A 16,476-nucleotide genomic window follows, 5' to 3' on the forward strand; every position below is an offset into this window, starting at 1 on the left:
AAGTCGCCACATTGGGAACCTTGGTGAAATCCTCGGCCTGACGAGCGACCCTGCCTCGCCCGGCCCGGTTGAAAACACCTTGGTTAAGAGCCCTTTTGATACCGCTTTGCGCTTTGTCTAGGGCGGTGAATGTACCAACGTACTTTGAAACGTCCTTGACAAAACGGTCCCCAAATAAATTGCCACCAGCCAGGGGGCCGGGTTCCGCCTCTGCTAATTCAGTGAGGTTGCCGTCCATTCTTATCAACAGGGACTTTCGCCTTTCCGACGATATCGCACAATTGGCATTTCCGATAAGACAGATAGCTCGCTGGGTCCAGCCAGCTAGAATATCCGGGTCGATAGAAGATGTGCTCTCTTTGGCCGCCAGAGCCATTTCTAGAATCTTAGCCAGAGGTCCCACAACGTCTAGCATTTTGTCTTGACAACCGCGCCACGAACGGTCTAGGGCACGTTTCGGGTCCTTTGAAAACTTCTTAAGGAATGTGAGCATGCTAGCGTCGATCTCGGGCGTCTCCGCCACCTTGTCCGGCAACTCCGGTCTGGGGCACTCCGATCTGAGTCGGTTACGTACGTCTCTTGAGAATCCCTTCCTCAGATTTTCATGAAGGTAATCTGAAACCGCAGGAGGCGGAATCCAGTCCGAGGACCAAGGATGGACGATTTCTGAGGGGTCAAAGGTAAAAGGGGTGTTAGGAGGCTCGGCCGAAGCCTTGGGGCCAACCTTGGCTTTCTTCGGTGGAGGAGAAGGCTCCTCTGAAGTGTCAGTGTCTGTGTCAGTGTTAGTGGTAGTGGTATCCGTATCAACCTGAACCTTGGCCGTAGCTTTGGGTAAACCACCTACGTAGGCCTGTGCCGTCGACCCACTAGGAGGCAGGGTCGCAAGAGTTTGGGAGTGCGGCCATTGTTTGGGAGTACTTGAACCTGTGCCGGAAGTAGAAGCCTCAGATTTCTTTTTCTGACGTTTCTTGTAGTAGCCATGACGTTTGGCGAAACCCTCCATTTGTTTCCTAATTGGGCGTAGGGCTACTGCCAGTGCTTGTTGCACAGTTTGAGGGACTTTGGTCTCCATAGCTTTATTAACTGAAGCTTGGACAGAAGCATCTAGGGCTTCCACTAGGTTGTCCTCCAAGACAGCCTCCTGTTGTCCTTCACCAACTTCCTCCTCCCCTTCGTAGTATTCTTCAGGGTCCTGAGACCACTCCTCCATATTTAGGGTTGGATAGATACTTATATTAGTGGAGCAACTCTTAAATATTCACTACCAGGAGGGGTAATGGGGGGGTCAGCCCACACGCACACAATATAATGCAAAGTTACTTGGACCCCTCAGCAAAGCTGTAGTCAATAGGTCAGTGACCTGGGCCAGAATACAGTCCAGAGAGCGTGTGCTCCCTCTAATGGCCGAGATTTTACAACCTTTGGTGCAGGCGATTACACAGAGAGGCTGCCGAGGTGCTGAACGCTCTAAAATGCGTTCCGAGTCTGCCGAAGAAATCGCGCCGAGGCGCGCAGCCCAAACGCGACCAAAACTGCCGAAAACAAGCCCAATTTGGTCGCGTTTTGGGCGCGCGCGTCGGCTCTGAGCCACCCGGCCTGTACGGGTAGGAGGGCTATTAGGGATGCCCAACGCGAGTTGAAAGAGAACTTGCTGGTAACCGAGGCTCCTGTGAAGAATCGCGGCCGCCCCTCTGCCGGTCAGGGACCGTAAACTCAGAGCGCAACTATTGTCGCGAGGTCTGCAATGAACCTGACTTCATCTGAAGCCGTCGCACAGCCCGTGTTACCCCAGGCGATCGCGGCTTCATGAGGCGGACCGGAGCGAAGCTCCGAGATTATAAAAATACGGCACAATCGATCCACAAGTGAGCTAAGGCACCATGCATAACCAGACAATGTCAATGAAACAATTCCCAAGTATTAAATGCATTCAAATATCCCCATGCCAAGCAAAGTAAGGGAACCAGTAAATAGGTGCACTTTACTCTTGCTGTGAGCAGCAAAGAAAGAGGAAGATGGAGGCACGCAGAGGGTTCTTATGGACTATGGGGGCGTGCCCATACATGTGTGTATCATGGGAAATGTAGTTTTGTTATACTGTATTTATGAAAATATGCATTTTCATTGGCTGCTGTGTTTTGGCAGTAAAGATTGAGAAGCATAATCTGAAGCCTCCGGTCCTGTAATAGAATTGTGATTTGCTGTTAAAAGCGCAGCATACCTTTCGTTCTTGCAGAGTAGAGCACATTCTTTATTAGCATGAATATCAGGTACGGCTTCTCTTTTGCCACAAATTTCAAACACCATATAACTGATTTCAGCTTTATACCATACAAGCCAATAGACCCGATTCAGTCGGGGGACTCACGATTTTTTAAGCTAAAAAGTACTTTATTTTTGCCTCCCGCCTGAAATTGCCTCTGACCAATAGAAATCATTGTTGAAAATCCATTCCCCCGATTCATTTTCAAAATCTCCCACTTTCCTATTCTAAAATGTTGATATGTATTCTGTGCTATCACTGAAGAACTTCGTGTTCTGTTTTCAATGTGCAATAATGTTACTCACCCCCTGCAAGTTTCACAACCTTCTTTTAATAAACATATTTCTCATAGTTATTACTGTTTTGGGCAGTTTATGCCCCATGAATCCGATCTATGTTTTCCCTTTGCAGTAAATTTAGTATTATTATGTATCATCGGTCCCTTGAGAAAACCATTCTTCATATATTTTTCAAATTACAATTTTGGCTCATTAAACTAGCATGTGTAATGGGTTTGTTTCCATTCTGTTAAATCCAGTATAAGGTATTTGTGAACCGAGTCCCTATATAGCCATAAAAATTACTTGTCCTGCATTCCATAGCTGTATTTGTTTTAGTTGGCTTCCTTTTACCTATCTCTTTTACTTCAGATCCATCTGCAGTCCTTTTCAAAGTTTTCTCTGAGTTGTCAAATGCATGTAAAAGTTTCTTTTCGAGGGCAAATCCTGGCATAGCCATTATTACCCCATCATCTATAAGTAAAAAGATCAGTGCCAAGTTACTACTAACATTGTGAACACAAAGGAGATGATGGACGGAGCGCTGACATTTTCAGACACTCAAACCCAGTCACAGCTCTGGGTTGAATCCATCATCATTCTTTAGCTCACTTTGCCACCCCAGTTCAGACCCAGCCATATGCCAATCAGTCTTGACCCTGTGCCTCATGGGAACAGTCCAGTCCGAACTGCCAAGCCAGGTCCTCCCTGGACCGGAAACAAGCGTACTGGGACCAGTTCCGGGGTAACACCCCTTATCAGCCAAGCTAGCTTGAATCCAGTGGCAAAATGAGCAAGGGACCCACATCTGGGCATACCCTACCAACTTAGGGCGAACAAAGCAAACACAAGGAGATGATGGACGAATCACTGAAAGTTTTCAGACACTCACCCCCAGTCACAGATCTGGGTTGAATCCATCATTTTTCTTTAGCTCACTTTGCCACCCCAGTTCAGACCCAGCCATATGCAAATCAGTCTTGACCCTGTGCCTCATGGGAACATTCCAGCCTGAAATGCCAAGCCAGGTCTTTCCTGACCTGGAAACAAGCATCCTGGGATCGGTTTCGTGGTAACACACCTCACCAGCCAGGCTAGCTTGAATCCAGTGGAAAAAGTGAGCAAGGGACCCACATCTGGGCATGATGAGGGGTGTTTGGGCGACAGTGTCATGAGTTCACTTAACCATGCTTGAAAGCCTTCGTAAACATATTGTGCTAAAGCACAAGCTGGCCAGTTTGAAAGCTGTTGTTTTTGACGTTTTTAGGGTCGAAACGTCGACAGCTTTCAAACTGGTAGGGGTGGCATGCATGGGCTTCTGGTATATGTCCGCCAAGTGTTTGTGTAGTAGTGTGTTTATGCTCGGTTGTGTGCATGCTGCTCTGCCATCAAGTTTATTGCTCACTGCACCACCAGGATTCAAGCAAGCCGGGCCGACGACGGCTGAAATGCCAGAAACCGGTCCCCGGAAGCTTGTTTCCTTTCCAGTAAATAATTGGCTTGGTAGTTTGGTCTGCCCTGTTCCCATGATGCACTGGGCCAGGGACAGACTAATTTGCATGTAGCCAGGTTCTGAACTGGGATGGTGCAGTGAGCTAAAAAACGGTGATGGATCAAGCCCTGATCTGTTGACTGGGTAGGAGTGTTCTGCTTAATTCAGAATACTCTGTCCATCACCACCCCCTTTTCTGAATCAAGTTTATTAAGGCACAATATCCTGGTGTGGAAACTCTCTCTCTTTATTAGCCAGGCTAGCAATCTTCCAGGCTTGACTCCCACTTCTGTATCCCAACTGTGTCTTTCCAAACATTGTAGCTATGCATACAAGCTCTTCCCCGTCTAACTTTCCCCTAAACAAATGTTTAGTTTTTTTAGTCCTTCCTAAGCTATTGTATTCCTTAGTGGGGGGCGCTGCTCAAACACGTCCCTGAAGCTGGAAAGCGTGCAGCAGCGAGGTTTAGAGCCACTACAGAAGCCTTAAAAAAAAACTCCCAACCCCTTGATGTCTGAAACATTCAGTGTATTTAGAAAACTTTTAACTGCATAGAAAGTAGGAAATAGAAATCTACCAGCCAGTCTGCCCAGAAGAGGGGCTGCAGTACATAAGACTAGATTAGTTTGAAAATTAGTTCATCAAGCTGGGGCTTGGCAGATGCAAATGGAGAAGGCGCTCCCGCCCACTGTCCATGCTCCCTGTTGTGTCCACGCAACTTTTCATGTGGTAGGTAGGAGCTGAAATCCCGGCTTTGCGGGCCCCTCCACGCAGGGGCTCCGTGTGTTTCCAGCCACCAGATAGCCAGTCGGCCCAACAGCAGGCCCAAAGGTTGTGTGGCGCCACAGCTCAAACCTGTTCAGGGAGAGTCTCTGTTAGACTCATTCAGGGGTCTCGTCCCAGGATGGGTGTGATATAGACCGCTCAATGGCCTGGACATCTGGGAATTGCTAGATACCAACCCCCTCCCCCATATACCTCATGTTAATTTACAGACTTATCGGGCAGCCCTTTGAATAAAATACCACCTCAGTGTTTCATAACCCTGTGTTGTCCAGTCTTATGCGTGTGTGGAGACTATACTTACCTGGACAGTCCTGCACTAGCAGGGGAGTTATATCACAGTGGGGTGGTCATGCAGTAGATTTTTCGAAATGGATGAATTCCGCACTAGACAACATGGCCCCGGTAAAAGAAAAGAAGCATCAAAATCAAAAAGCCATCTCAACCCTGGTACGATGAGACTCTTAGAGTGTCCAAACAGGGTTGTCGAAAGACAAGAGTGCAAATGGTGCAAACATTACGATCCACTGGAAAAAGCAAAATATAAACAATGCTTTGCTGATCATAAAAAGCTTGATCTGGCCCCAAAATCTGCTTATTTTTCGAAGCAAATAATGTTAGCGAGGGATTTCAATAGAACTCTTGTCTTTTCTAAAACAAAACTGGCTGTACCTACTACCAACAACCCAACAGCGAATAGTCAAGTTTCTGAGACTCATTCACTAGCTTCTTCTAAGATAAGGTTGTGACTATCTATAATAAATTTACCGATAATAGCGAGATCAGACTGGATAATAGGTATTTTCCTAATGTACATTCGGGGAACACAGCATTTAGGGTTTTTGAAGCTCCCACAGTAGAGCAGCTTGTTAGAATTGTCCCCAAAATTGAATCTGGTTCCTCTCAGGATCCTTGGCCTCCCAAAATAGTACACGCAGTTCCGGAGACAGTTGCACAGTTTCTCATTAGAATTTTCTTGGCCATGTTCGAGGTCGGAGTTTTTCCTTCCCAGTGGAAGTCAGCCACAGTTCTTCCCATATTAAAAAAAAGCTAACCTAAGCCTGATGGACTTGAATAACTAGCCAGATTTCTAAGATTCCCTTTTCGGTGAACTTAGTCGAAAGAGTGATGAACGAGCAAATGGCCTCATTTTTTGACTCCAGTTATCTTCTGGATGACACTCAGTTTGGTTTTAGACCAGACCACAGCAGTGAATCGATGTTGGTGGTAGCCATGGAGAAAACCAAGACAACACTAGATAATGGAGGGAATGCAGCACTGTTGCTGTTACACTTATCAGATGCTTTAGATACGGTCAACCAAGGGTTGCGGGTTGACCGTATGCTCAACCTTGGGATCGAAGGCCCTACCCTCGCCCTACTGCAGTCCTTCCTTTCTGGTAGAAAATGTGCAGTAACAGTAGGAGAGTTCACATCAAAATCTTATTCTCTCTCCTGTGGAGTGCTGCAAGGCTCATTGTTGAGTCCGACCATGTTTAACTTGTATGTGACCCCCTTAGCTACACTCATAAAATCATTTGGCCTGCCATTAACAACGTATGCTGATGACACACACACAACCACAATTTCTTTTGTGGAAAGTCAGCACTTTGCCTTCTACCACACTCTGTGCTACTTGTTAAGGTGCATCTCTTCAGGGGTATTGTATGGAGTATATCAGCGTGATTTATATTAAAGTGTTTTCCAATCATCTGTTGTTTAGCTTGAAAATAAATAAAACAATAACATTAAGAAGATATGGTTTGCCTTTAGTTATATATCCTTGTGTTAAGCCACGGGGATTTGGAACCCTGCCTCAGATTGCTTTTCACAGGAAACCTAAACAGAAGAGGGTTATAAGAAGCAGATATACATACTTACTGTGGGAGACACATAAACAGTTTTAGGTTTACAGTTGCAGTGTAATGCTGGAAATCAGGCATGTAACGTATAATTTACAGAGGACAAATGTGAGCAGCTGGTGTGTTACATGCAGTGCAGAACATCGACTAGCATGGCCTTATTCAGGAATTGAGTTAATTCAATGATATACTATGACACCAGTGGCAAAGCTAGACCTTTCCTTTGGCTGCCCGTGGTGGGCCCTGCGTTTATGTTAAAGCAAGGGGTGCTGGCGATTTCTGCTTTTGCCGCCACCTTCAGACCGACCGCCTGGCTGAATGGAACACTAAGTATGCATTTAATATGTGGTATTTATATAGCGCACACCTATCTGAAATGCAGAATAGGTCAGTGGTGAGGGGTTGTGCTGGGAGGATGGCAAGTCCCAGCACCTTTAGTTAAACTGTTCGAGGTTCCTAATAGGGTCCAGATTCTGTGAGAACTTTTGTCGTCAATCTAGGCTTTTCCCGAAACAGCGAAATCAATTTCAAAGGCTGTAGAATATGACAGCAAGGTTTTGCATAGCATGAAATGCTGGGGCCATCTTTCTGATGCATTACAATACCCCCAGTGCCAGTCAGTGAGACGAAAACCCTTATTACAAGATGGCTGGAGCAGTATCCCTCAGGGGTGGGCTGGGGTACCTTTTTGGGCCATTGTTGGCTTTTTGGTAACTATGGACCTGAATTTACCAGACATGTACATACTAGTTCTGGTAATCCTGGGCTCGAAGACACTGAATCAGACCTTGAGAGAGGAGTTGCTGGGGCTGCAGGTAACTGCTGAACATGGTCCCCACCCTCCTGCTGCACCCGATGAGCAGCAAATGTTCTGACCAGCTCCCACTCTACTTCTGGAATTCATCTCACCACACTACACACCAATGGATTAGTACAAAGCCCCTTAGCATTAAAGACTTGCTCCAAGCAGTTGATAAATGGATGTGGATTTAGACCTGTTACTTTCTCCAAAATCGGAAAACCCACGCAGTTGGATCCCGTACTCCTGGGTCTACGTGTTCTTCCTTATTCTGGTGAAAATTTATCATAAGATCCATGTTTTGGCGTGGGCATACCGGCCAGAATTAGTGATATCGATTCCCTGCATTAAAATTGAGGAACCTCGTATTAATGACCTAAGAATTGAGTTTAAAGCTTCCTGTACAGTACACCCTTTGGAATAAGGGCTAGTGATTTCTATGTAACATATTCCTGTTGTACCAACAAGTGAGAGGCTTGTGGAGAATGATGGTTCTCCAATTCAAAGGTGCAGTGTTTTGAGGAAGATCATTGTTGGTGCGGGAAGCTGTGTCCGGAATTCTCTACTTAAAATAACACAAGTCTGATGATTACCTCTATAGGGTGAAAAACCTTTCTTATTCCAAAGTAGCATGAAACTCTAGCAAGAATCCTGCCACCTTCCTCCGTCTTGTAGTTCATGATCTTGCTCAGCTCCAATTGGACCTCATTTGGTCGTTAACGGACCACAATGTTGCATGTGACTTATCACATGACAATCTTATTGAGTACCAAAACATTTTCAAGGTACATATGTGCAGTGAAGGATAGTAAATATCTATTTGACTTCACTATCTAATGGTAGGCAATAAGTGGATGCAATCTTTTTTTAGGTCCATTTTGTTGACCTTGATATAATGATATAGAATCTTCACTGGTTGCGCATGTACTAGTATAACCTAACATTAACATCATTATATGTATGTAAGCAAATACCCAGCAAGCAGACACTCACCTGATACTGACGTTTCTGCTGTTGGAGTGAATGAATCCCTCTAGGTAGGAGGAATGACTAGACAAAAAAATGCTCAAAACTTAACATTGTTTGCTTTAATTGTATCCTGTTATTTATTTATGAATCTCTTTTCCTTTTAAGGTTTGCTATGGTCTTACTCAAGACAATATGTGGTGCCGAGTTCGCATGGCAAAGATACAATGAACTTTGGTTGAGTGCATGCAGAGACCACAATCAACATGTTTGCTGATGGAGAGAAAGATCACCTCTTGTCCTACAATGGGGAGATCCTTGTATTCCAGCTCACGAGATCCAAGGCTGCGGAGAGCGGTGCTTATAAGACAATGTCCACACTACATTTTAAGAGACTGGCCTTCGATCCCGGCACGGGCCACTTTTCACAGAAAGGCTCCGGACAATTTGGCTTTAAAGGAGTGAACTTGAAAATTATCTGTTGCAGCTGTGCAGTGGATTCCAGGACAGGGATGGTCCTTCCCTGTGTTTTAATACACAAAAGGCGAAAGAAAAGCGGTGGTACTAAATATGTTTTATTGCTTCTTCACACTCCTGATGACTTAGAATGCTGTTTAAAATTTCAGTTGGACTACGAAATTGCAGACGACGTACAGCTGTGTGACGGACCAACAGTGTTGTGGAGGCGACAAAGTAGTCTATGCTACATATCACCCCAAACCAAAACAGTGTCGAACGCTCTGGTCGAGTTCCCCTCTGTTAAATGGGCAGGCGAGTCTGAGGACGAGGGCCTTGTTGTAGTAGGAGTGAAAAGTGTGCATTTGCCTGTTGATGGGGATGGACCAAGCCTCTCGCTGTCCGATGGAGTAATTTGGGGAAGCGAGTTCATTGGCTATGCGTTGGAGAAGCAGAAATTGGTGACTACTGGTGGTCTTCTGCCCCACGGATACAGTTGTGTGTTAGCTTGCATGCATGTCTTTGTGGCTGAAGACCACGATGGACGACCGAGGACAAACGTGGTGGCTGCAACTAGCAAGAAGCAGTTACTTTGGTTCCAGGATGGGGTCCCTATGGACACCTGCCAGCTTCCATTTGAAGAGCCCTCTCGAATTCAACTTGCCTCAACTGGCAACGGCGACATGGTCTTTGTTGTGTTTTTTAATCCCTCTGAGGCCTGTGCGGTGTGGAAGGACAGCTTTCAGGTAATGTTTCAAGACTAAGTGCATCAATGTTTTTTTTTTTTAAGACTGTTTAGTATTAAGTCTGTCACATCTTTATTTCCATTCTGAGCTCGTAATTTAGTATTTGATTATCAAATTACTTTCTACATGGGTCTATATTATTGCTGCACTCTCATTTCCTTGATAGATTCAGCTCTATTAGATAGAGCTAGTTTTCTTTTTCGGCTTTGTGTGCCTTCGCATTTTGTATAGAAGTTGGTGCATCCCAATCCCAGATAGAATATTGTAAATGTTCACTGCAAAACAGAATTTAGTAATTTCATTCTTTATAGAAAATTACCACCATTCAGCTCTAATTTAAAAAAACAAAAACACACTGAAATGGTTTATTCCAATGTTTTAAATATGTAATAAAGAATACTGATGCTCACCAAACTGGTCTGGGACAGGGATAGCGGACAGGTCTGTTAAATGGTAGATCTAAGAGGTGAGATGTAATATAATTTAGAGACTTTCTACTTCTGGCTGCTCCCTTCTTTGACCTGTGCAAGTGTAGTTCTACTTTTGGTTTTGCATGAGCATGAAGATCAATTTAATATTTTCTTTTTACACCCCTTCTCAGCACAAAAACTGCCTTTCCCAAAAACAGATACCGAAAAAACAGCTGAACGGAATTACACCAAATTTGGGAGAAAGTTAGAACTTTATTTGAAAAGCGTGCTTTGGGGAACAGGTTGGGCATGAATAGATTTAAAAAGTTAGGCATGTATGGACGGTGGATCCCGTGGTAGCCCCACAAAACCAAAAAAAATTAGGCTCTTCTGATTGGCCAAAGGAGCTTTTTCTCTGTCAGCCATTTAAGTACCAATCGATCTGGTTGGCTGGCTGCAACTGTGAAGAGCATGTAGTGGCCGCCATTGCAGAACGTGTCCGGAAAAACTTTGTGAAAAAGTGCATAAGGGGGCAGGTTTGGAAACCCCGACTCCCAGGTATGTGTGGGAGCTAGGGGCCCAGAGGGATTTCCGAAAGATTAAAAAAGATTCAGGCCTGGGTACCACGGTACTCCAGATGGACCAAGCACGGCCCTCCCTTGAGGTACTGTGGGACTCCTGCCGAATCTCCTAATAAAGCTTCCATCCCAAGATACCCTGGTATCATGGGGAGGAAGCTTGCATGTACGGTCCTGCAGTACCAGATTTTTTTTTCTTCAGAAGAGAGAGTAAAATGGGGGTTGGGTGCCTTCGGGGTTTGCATGGAGGCACTACGGACAACCTCCTCTCTCTTGCACATGGCCAAAGGCCATGTACAGCGGGCAGGGTTGGCTGGCCGCAGCAGGGTTGGGCACAGTGCCTGGCCTTGGGGTCAGTCCTCTGCTTAGCTCGTCCAAAGACCATGCACTGCAGGAGCAGTAGCTGTAGGTTGCCTGGGGGGTTGGGTGTATGCTCAAGTTTGAACATTACCATAAAACCCCATAAATTCTCTGGAAAAAAAACAAGATATAAAGTGATGCTAAAGTTATAGTTATGTGTTTAAATTGATAAACTCTAACATTTAAAAGCCCCAAAAAACTGAAATTCAGAAGTTCTAGTTTACTGAGCTAACTATAACCTGTGCTACAGCAATGAGCTGCTCATGACCTTACATTTTACATCATTCATGACATTAAATGGCATCATTGATGACATCTCAACTGACATCATAGATGACATCACTTATGACATCATCCAATAATTGTGAGAGTGTACTATAGGGTTTGTGGACTTGAAGTAAAATAAACATGTTTATTGATATTTAATTAAAACTATTCAATCGCTACATCCTTAAAGTGTCAATGGTGTCAACAAACTACACCTGTGTACAGTTTTCTATCACCAATCAAGAGATCATGAACACAACTTTAATCCTTGTATTTTTCAGTTACAATGAAATATATCTATCTATCCAGATTTAGTCACTGAAAAAGGCAAAGTTTAAAAGGACGCTCTAGTCCAGTAGGCGGTCTAGCACGACTCTCCCAATTACTTTGACTGAGGAGTCCGAGAGAGATATCGGTCGATAGCATTTGGGATTGTGCATGTTTCCTTTTTTTAAAATAGGCACTATAACATATGAACACCAGGACTTTGGCACTCCCTCGCTGCAAACTGAATTAAAAACAACGGTGAGTACCGGGGACCAGAATACGGGGTCTTCCTTGAATAAATCCAGTGGGATTCCATCCGGGCCCAGAGGCTTCTTACCTTTACTATTGTCAATTGCTTTCCAGACTTCCCCTTCATTAAAAACGAGATTTGAACATGTTAAATTCAGCTGTAGTGGGGCAAACTGCAGCACTAAGATCAGCAGAGTAGAGACCAGCATAATGCGTTACCCAAGTCTCGGGAGTTATATGGATGGTTACTTTATCGGCTGGTAGGGTGGGAGATAGAACTGACCGTACTGCTTTCCAGAAGGCTTGAGGATCTTTAGAATGGCAGGAGCCCACTATTAATTCACACTTCTCTTCCTTCAAGGCTAACTTTAATTTTTTTGTAGAAAGCTTATACAGCTTCCTGCTTTCCCTGACCACCGTCTGGTCTCTAGAATTTTGCTATAGAGCCCTGCGTACGGTGTTGTTAGCTTCTCTGCAGGCATTATCAAACCAGGAATGTGCTCGATTGCAAGACTAGATAATGGGTTTAGAAAATAAATGTTTGACTTTGTCTAGCAAAATTACAAAACCATGTAGGATACGGGCTGGCTCATATGGTATGCAATTACAACTAAATACCAGGGCAGAACTGATTGGTATTACCTGGGACATTATGCTGATCATTTTCACTGAATGCCAAACCACCCTGCGCCCTGCATCCTTGGTGGATAATACCTGGATAGATAGAGGCTTAGGCTTCTGTCCCCTATATGGTAACACCATCTTTGCAGAGATAGGATTGTGATCGCTGTATGGCTGGATAAGAACCTCAAAGTCCTTAATAAGGGAAAACATGCTCCAGAAACAAATATATAGTCGATGGTGCTTCCTGCACTTCGTCCTATAAAGGTGGGAATATGTTGGTCAGTCAATTTGGGCGCCTTATTGACCATACCCCGTTCTAGCAAATGGGTAAATAGGACCTGTCCCCTAGCATCCATCACATTTTGGTCCAGCACATGGGAGACTGGATCAAAGGTGGTCGTGAAAAGGGCATAGGAAGCCCCGATTTTGCGTTAAAATCCCCAGCCACCAACAACTTAAAGGGGCGATTCGCTCAAGCCTCTCTCTCCGCAAGCATGTCAATCAGCACAAAAAAGCCTTGGAAATCGCCTTCGGATGTAAAATTATTATTATAGAAATTTACCAAATACAACTTAAAAGTATAATTCCAAGAAAGACAAAAAGCCTGCGCCTTCCCTTGTTCCTGGAGTAACTGAACAATCAGGCCACCAATTTCCACTTCAAACCAGGCCGACAAACCCCGTTTAGCTCTACCTGCTATGGATGGAATGACTAAAACACGTGAACCCATCAAATACAATATCATTGCACTCCCAGAGTACTTGCATAAAAACGATATCATAAGTCATAAGAAAGGATCGCCATCCCTCCGTTTTTTATTTTTTATTTTTTTATTGAAAATACATGAGTCAGTAGGATCAAATCAATATCATACACACAATATACGCTGCGGGCTTTCCGATTAACAAAGAGGCAAAGCAAAAAACAGAAAACAACAATGACAGCCTCTGTATTAACCAATACATAGAAGAAAGAATACCGATGTTGCAATCCTTAATTAATTAAGGTGTGAACCTGTAGCCCTATTGTACAAGGATCAAGGAACTCTACCGGCCCCAGATTTCATATTTCACAATCCAAATATTGCGAGACGGTGCCCCAGACTAACCAGCCAAGCTTCTTTTTACGATGGCCTTTGAGGGCATATAAACTGTGCTCCATGTTCTATACAGAGAAGAAACATGCCCTCCAGGCCTCAAATGTAGGCGGATCCTGTTGAAGTCAAAGTGAAGCTATACTCAATCTATATACAGCTGTAGCTAAAAATATTTAAAAAGCCTGATGTTTTTTGATTCCTGCCGCAGCCAAACCCATCTCTACCCCTAAAAAAATCTGAGTGGCAGATAATTGTATAGGGACACCAAGAATCTCTGTTAGAAATTTCTCCAACTGCGTTAATAAACCAGCTACAGATGGACAAGCAAAAAAAATATGCACATCATCAGAAGATGGGTGTCCACAGCGAAGAAATTCCCCTATTTGATCACCAATCCATTTAGACACCTTGTCTGGGGTATAGTATAGATTAAAGAGTGATTTAAAATGTTGGGCTGACAGTTTTGCGGACAAGAATAACTGACTGGCCAAGTCAATAGAAGCCTCTATTTGTATATCCTGTCTACCCAATTTAATCCCCCATTTACGATTTTGTTCCTCCAGATCATTAGCCTTAGTACTCAACATAAGACCGTATAGAGTGCCTATCCGTGCTCCTACCATGTTTCCTTCTATTAGAGGATTGGATTGGATAATACAGCAGTTATTCACCAAGTGGTGCCTAATTTGTAAATACTTAGCAAAATTCTCCCTCGGCAGCTGATACTGTTCCCTAAGTTGTTCAAATGATTTGAGACCCCTTTCCGAATACAGATCTCCCACCATCCGTATTCTTTTTGCTCTCCAGTCGTGAGCCACACGATCCCACAAATGTAGTGGCAAAAATGTTCTAGATACCAATGGTGTGTACCACGAGATTTTCTCGAAAACATACATGCTCCTTATTGCTTTCCACTCTTTGTACGTTGCCCACAAAACCTTAAATCTAGTGCGTTTGTAGTAACTCCCATCTAGGTGTAAAAACAAGCAATTTTTAGCTTTCACTCCCATTAGCATCTGGTATATGGAGGGGCACTCCGCGATATCGAGATGGCCAACCCCTGTTAACAGAATATTCATGCCTTGGATCATACAAGCATAGTAGTACAAAGTGAAATCCAGTATCGACCAGCCCCCTGACAATCTCAGTAGTACCATATCTCGCTGAGCCCGACGGGCCTTGCCCCTAGACCACATGAATCACATGCAAATAGCTTGGAGGTGTGCCAGGCTCGCTTTTGGAATTTCTAAGGGGACACATCTAAAGAAATACAACATTTTAGGCAGTATCATCATTTTTAATAAATTGCATCGCCCTACAAGGGAAAGATGGAGGCATTCCGCCTGATCTAACTGTCTTCTTACCCCCGATAGGAGAGCCTCCCAGTTCGATTTAACCAAGGCAGTTGCCGAGAACCTGAGCTTGACACCCAGATACGTAACCTCCTGGCAAACCCTTGGGTCTGAATACGTTGGCATATTGGCGCATAACAACAGAGTTTTGACCGTATTCAGCTTGTAGCCAGAAACTGCCCCAAACTCTGCAGCTAGATGTTCGATCTCCTGCATCGCTATGGTTGGTCTAGGTGTGACAACAGCAACGAGGACCTAAAACCGGTAATTCTGTATGCCTATTGGCTGAATCCTAGTGCTGGATTCCAGCATTTTTTTAAACGGCTCAATATATAATGAGAAGAGAAGTGGAGAGCACGGGCACCCTTGCCTAGTGCCCCTTTGTATGTGAACTGCTTCTGACTCGAGTCCCATGGTGCAAATACGGGCAACGGGTTGGCAATATAATGTCTGCAGCGATGTAATAAACTCTGGCCCAAAACCCCGACGCCTCATTACATCCTATAAGAAGCACCATGAGACTCGGTCGAAAGCCTTCTCGCCATCCCTCCAATGCGATCTTTGAGGCTACACCCGCTATATTCCAGTTTACGATTTTCAGGCATACATCATCTATTTGTCCTTCGTTGTTTCTTAAGCGCACACTTACCCTAAAGGAGGAGGGTTCTTTAAGGAACCTAAGGGCGGTTCTTGAGCAGAGGTTAAATTAGCAAGATCCTCCATACAATTCCAAGTACGAGGTCCTACACACAAATGGTCATGTGGTAGAGTATTGTTTATTAGTACAACCGGACTGGGATTACAAGAAATCCTGCCCTCCTCCTCTAAACCTGACACCAAGGGCGAAGGATTATATTGGGGTGAGGGTGGCATTTGGGTAACAAGGACTTGATTGACAAGTGACCTCTCCACCTCTTGGAGGTCAGAACAGACAGACACCTCCCCAAACCGTCAATCACTTTCTTCCAACCCAGCCAATGGGGCAAATCTATTGGACAGGTGGAGTGATACTGAAGGTAGGGGTCCAGGCAGTGCAGAGTCTCTGGGGACAAAACTACCAGGAGTACCTGATTGACTCACCAAATGCTGATAAAAGAAGCCAAGAGGTAGCATCTTGATGGAGCTAGTTTTGACCATTCCCATACTTGCTTTATACAGTATTTCCTGCATAACCTGGGCGAACAGAAATATACCTCAATAACAGCTCCATTATTTCCAAGGCCCCTGTCCCCAATGTCTCTCACCCACCTAGCCATCAAAATGTCTTTCGATGTGTCCCAGTGTCCAGTAACGTTGTTATTCAGCCAATGGATGGATTTATTCATTAGGCCTCTGGTAGTTTCCATACTGGTTTCTGTAAGCCTTGGCACGTTAGTCAGTACAATGACATATGGAGCAGATGCTGGGGGAAGGTCTATCACAGGAAGAACAGCCAGGTTTGGGACACGGGCTGCCTGTTGAATAACAGGTTGGGATACTGGTAAGATTTCAAATGAATGAAAAGCACTCTTGCTTTGATCAGGGATAGTAGAGGTAAAGTCAGAGGCCGCTTACTAGGTACAAGTGGAAATGGAAGTCTTGAGATCCAGCGACCTCGCCAGGTTGTATTCAATTTTCACCAATCGATCA

The 16,476-nt window shown here is 44.5% G+C and overlaps 1 protein-coding gene across 3 annotated transcripts in view; it reads left to right on the top strand.

Annotated features, from left to right (window-relative positions):
- Window positions 1-16,476, top strand: part of FANCB (FA complementation group B) — a 466,340-nt gene that overhangs the window by 57,594 nt on the left and 392,270 nt on the right. For all 3 annotated transcript variants that reach the window (XM_078657640.1, XM_078657638.1, XM_078657639.1), the window contains exon 2: window positions 8,611-9,644. In XM_078657640.1, the coding sequence (XP_078513766.1) occupies window positions 8,709-9,644 (936 nt within the window). In that variant the 5' untranslated portion in view covers window positions 8,611-8,708. The remainder of the gene's footprint in view (window positions 1-8,610; window positions 9,645-16,476) is intronic.

This window comes from Lissotriton helveticus, chromosome 8, assembly GCF_964261635.1.
Source record: "Lissotriton helveticus chromosome 8, aLisHel1.1, whole genome shotgun sequence".
Classification (NCBI taxonomy): domain Eukaryota; kingdom Metazoa; phylum Chordata; class Amphibia; order Caudata; family Salamandridae; genus Lissotriton; species Lissotriton helveticus.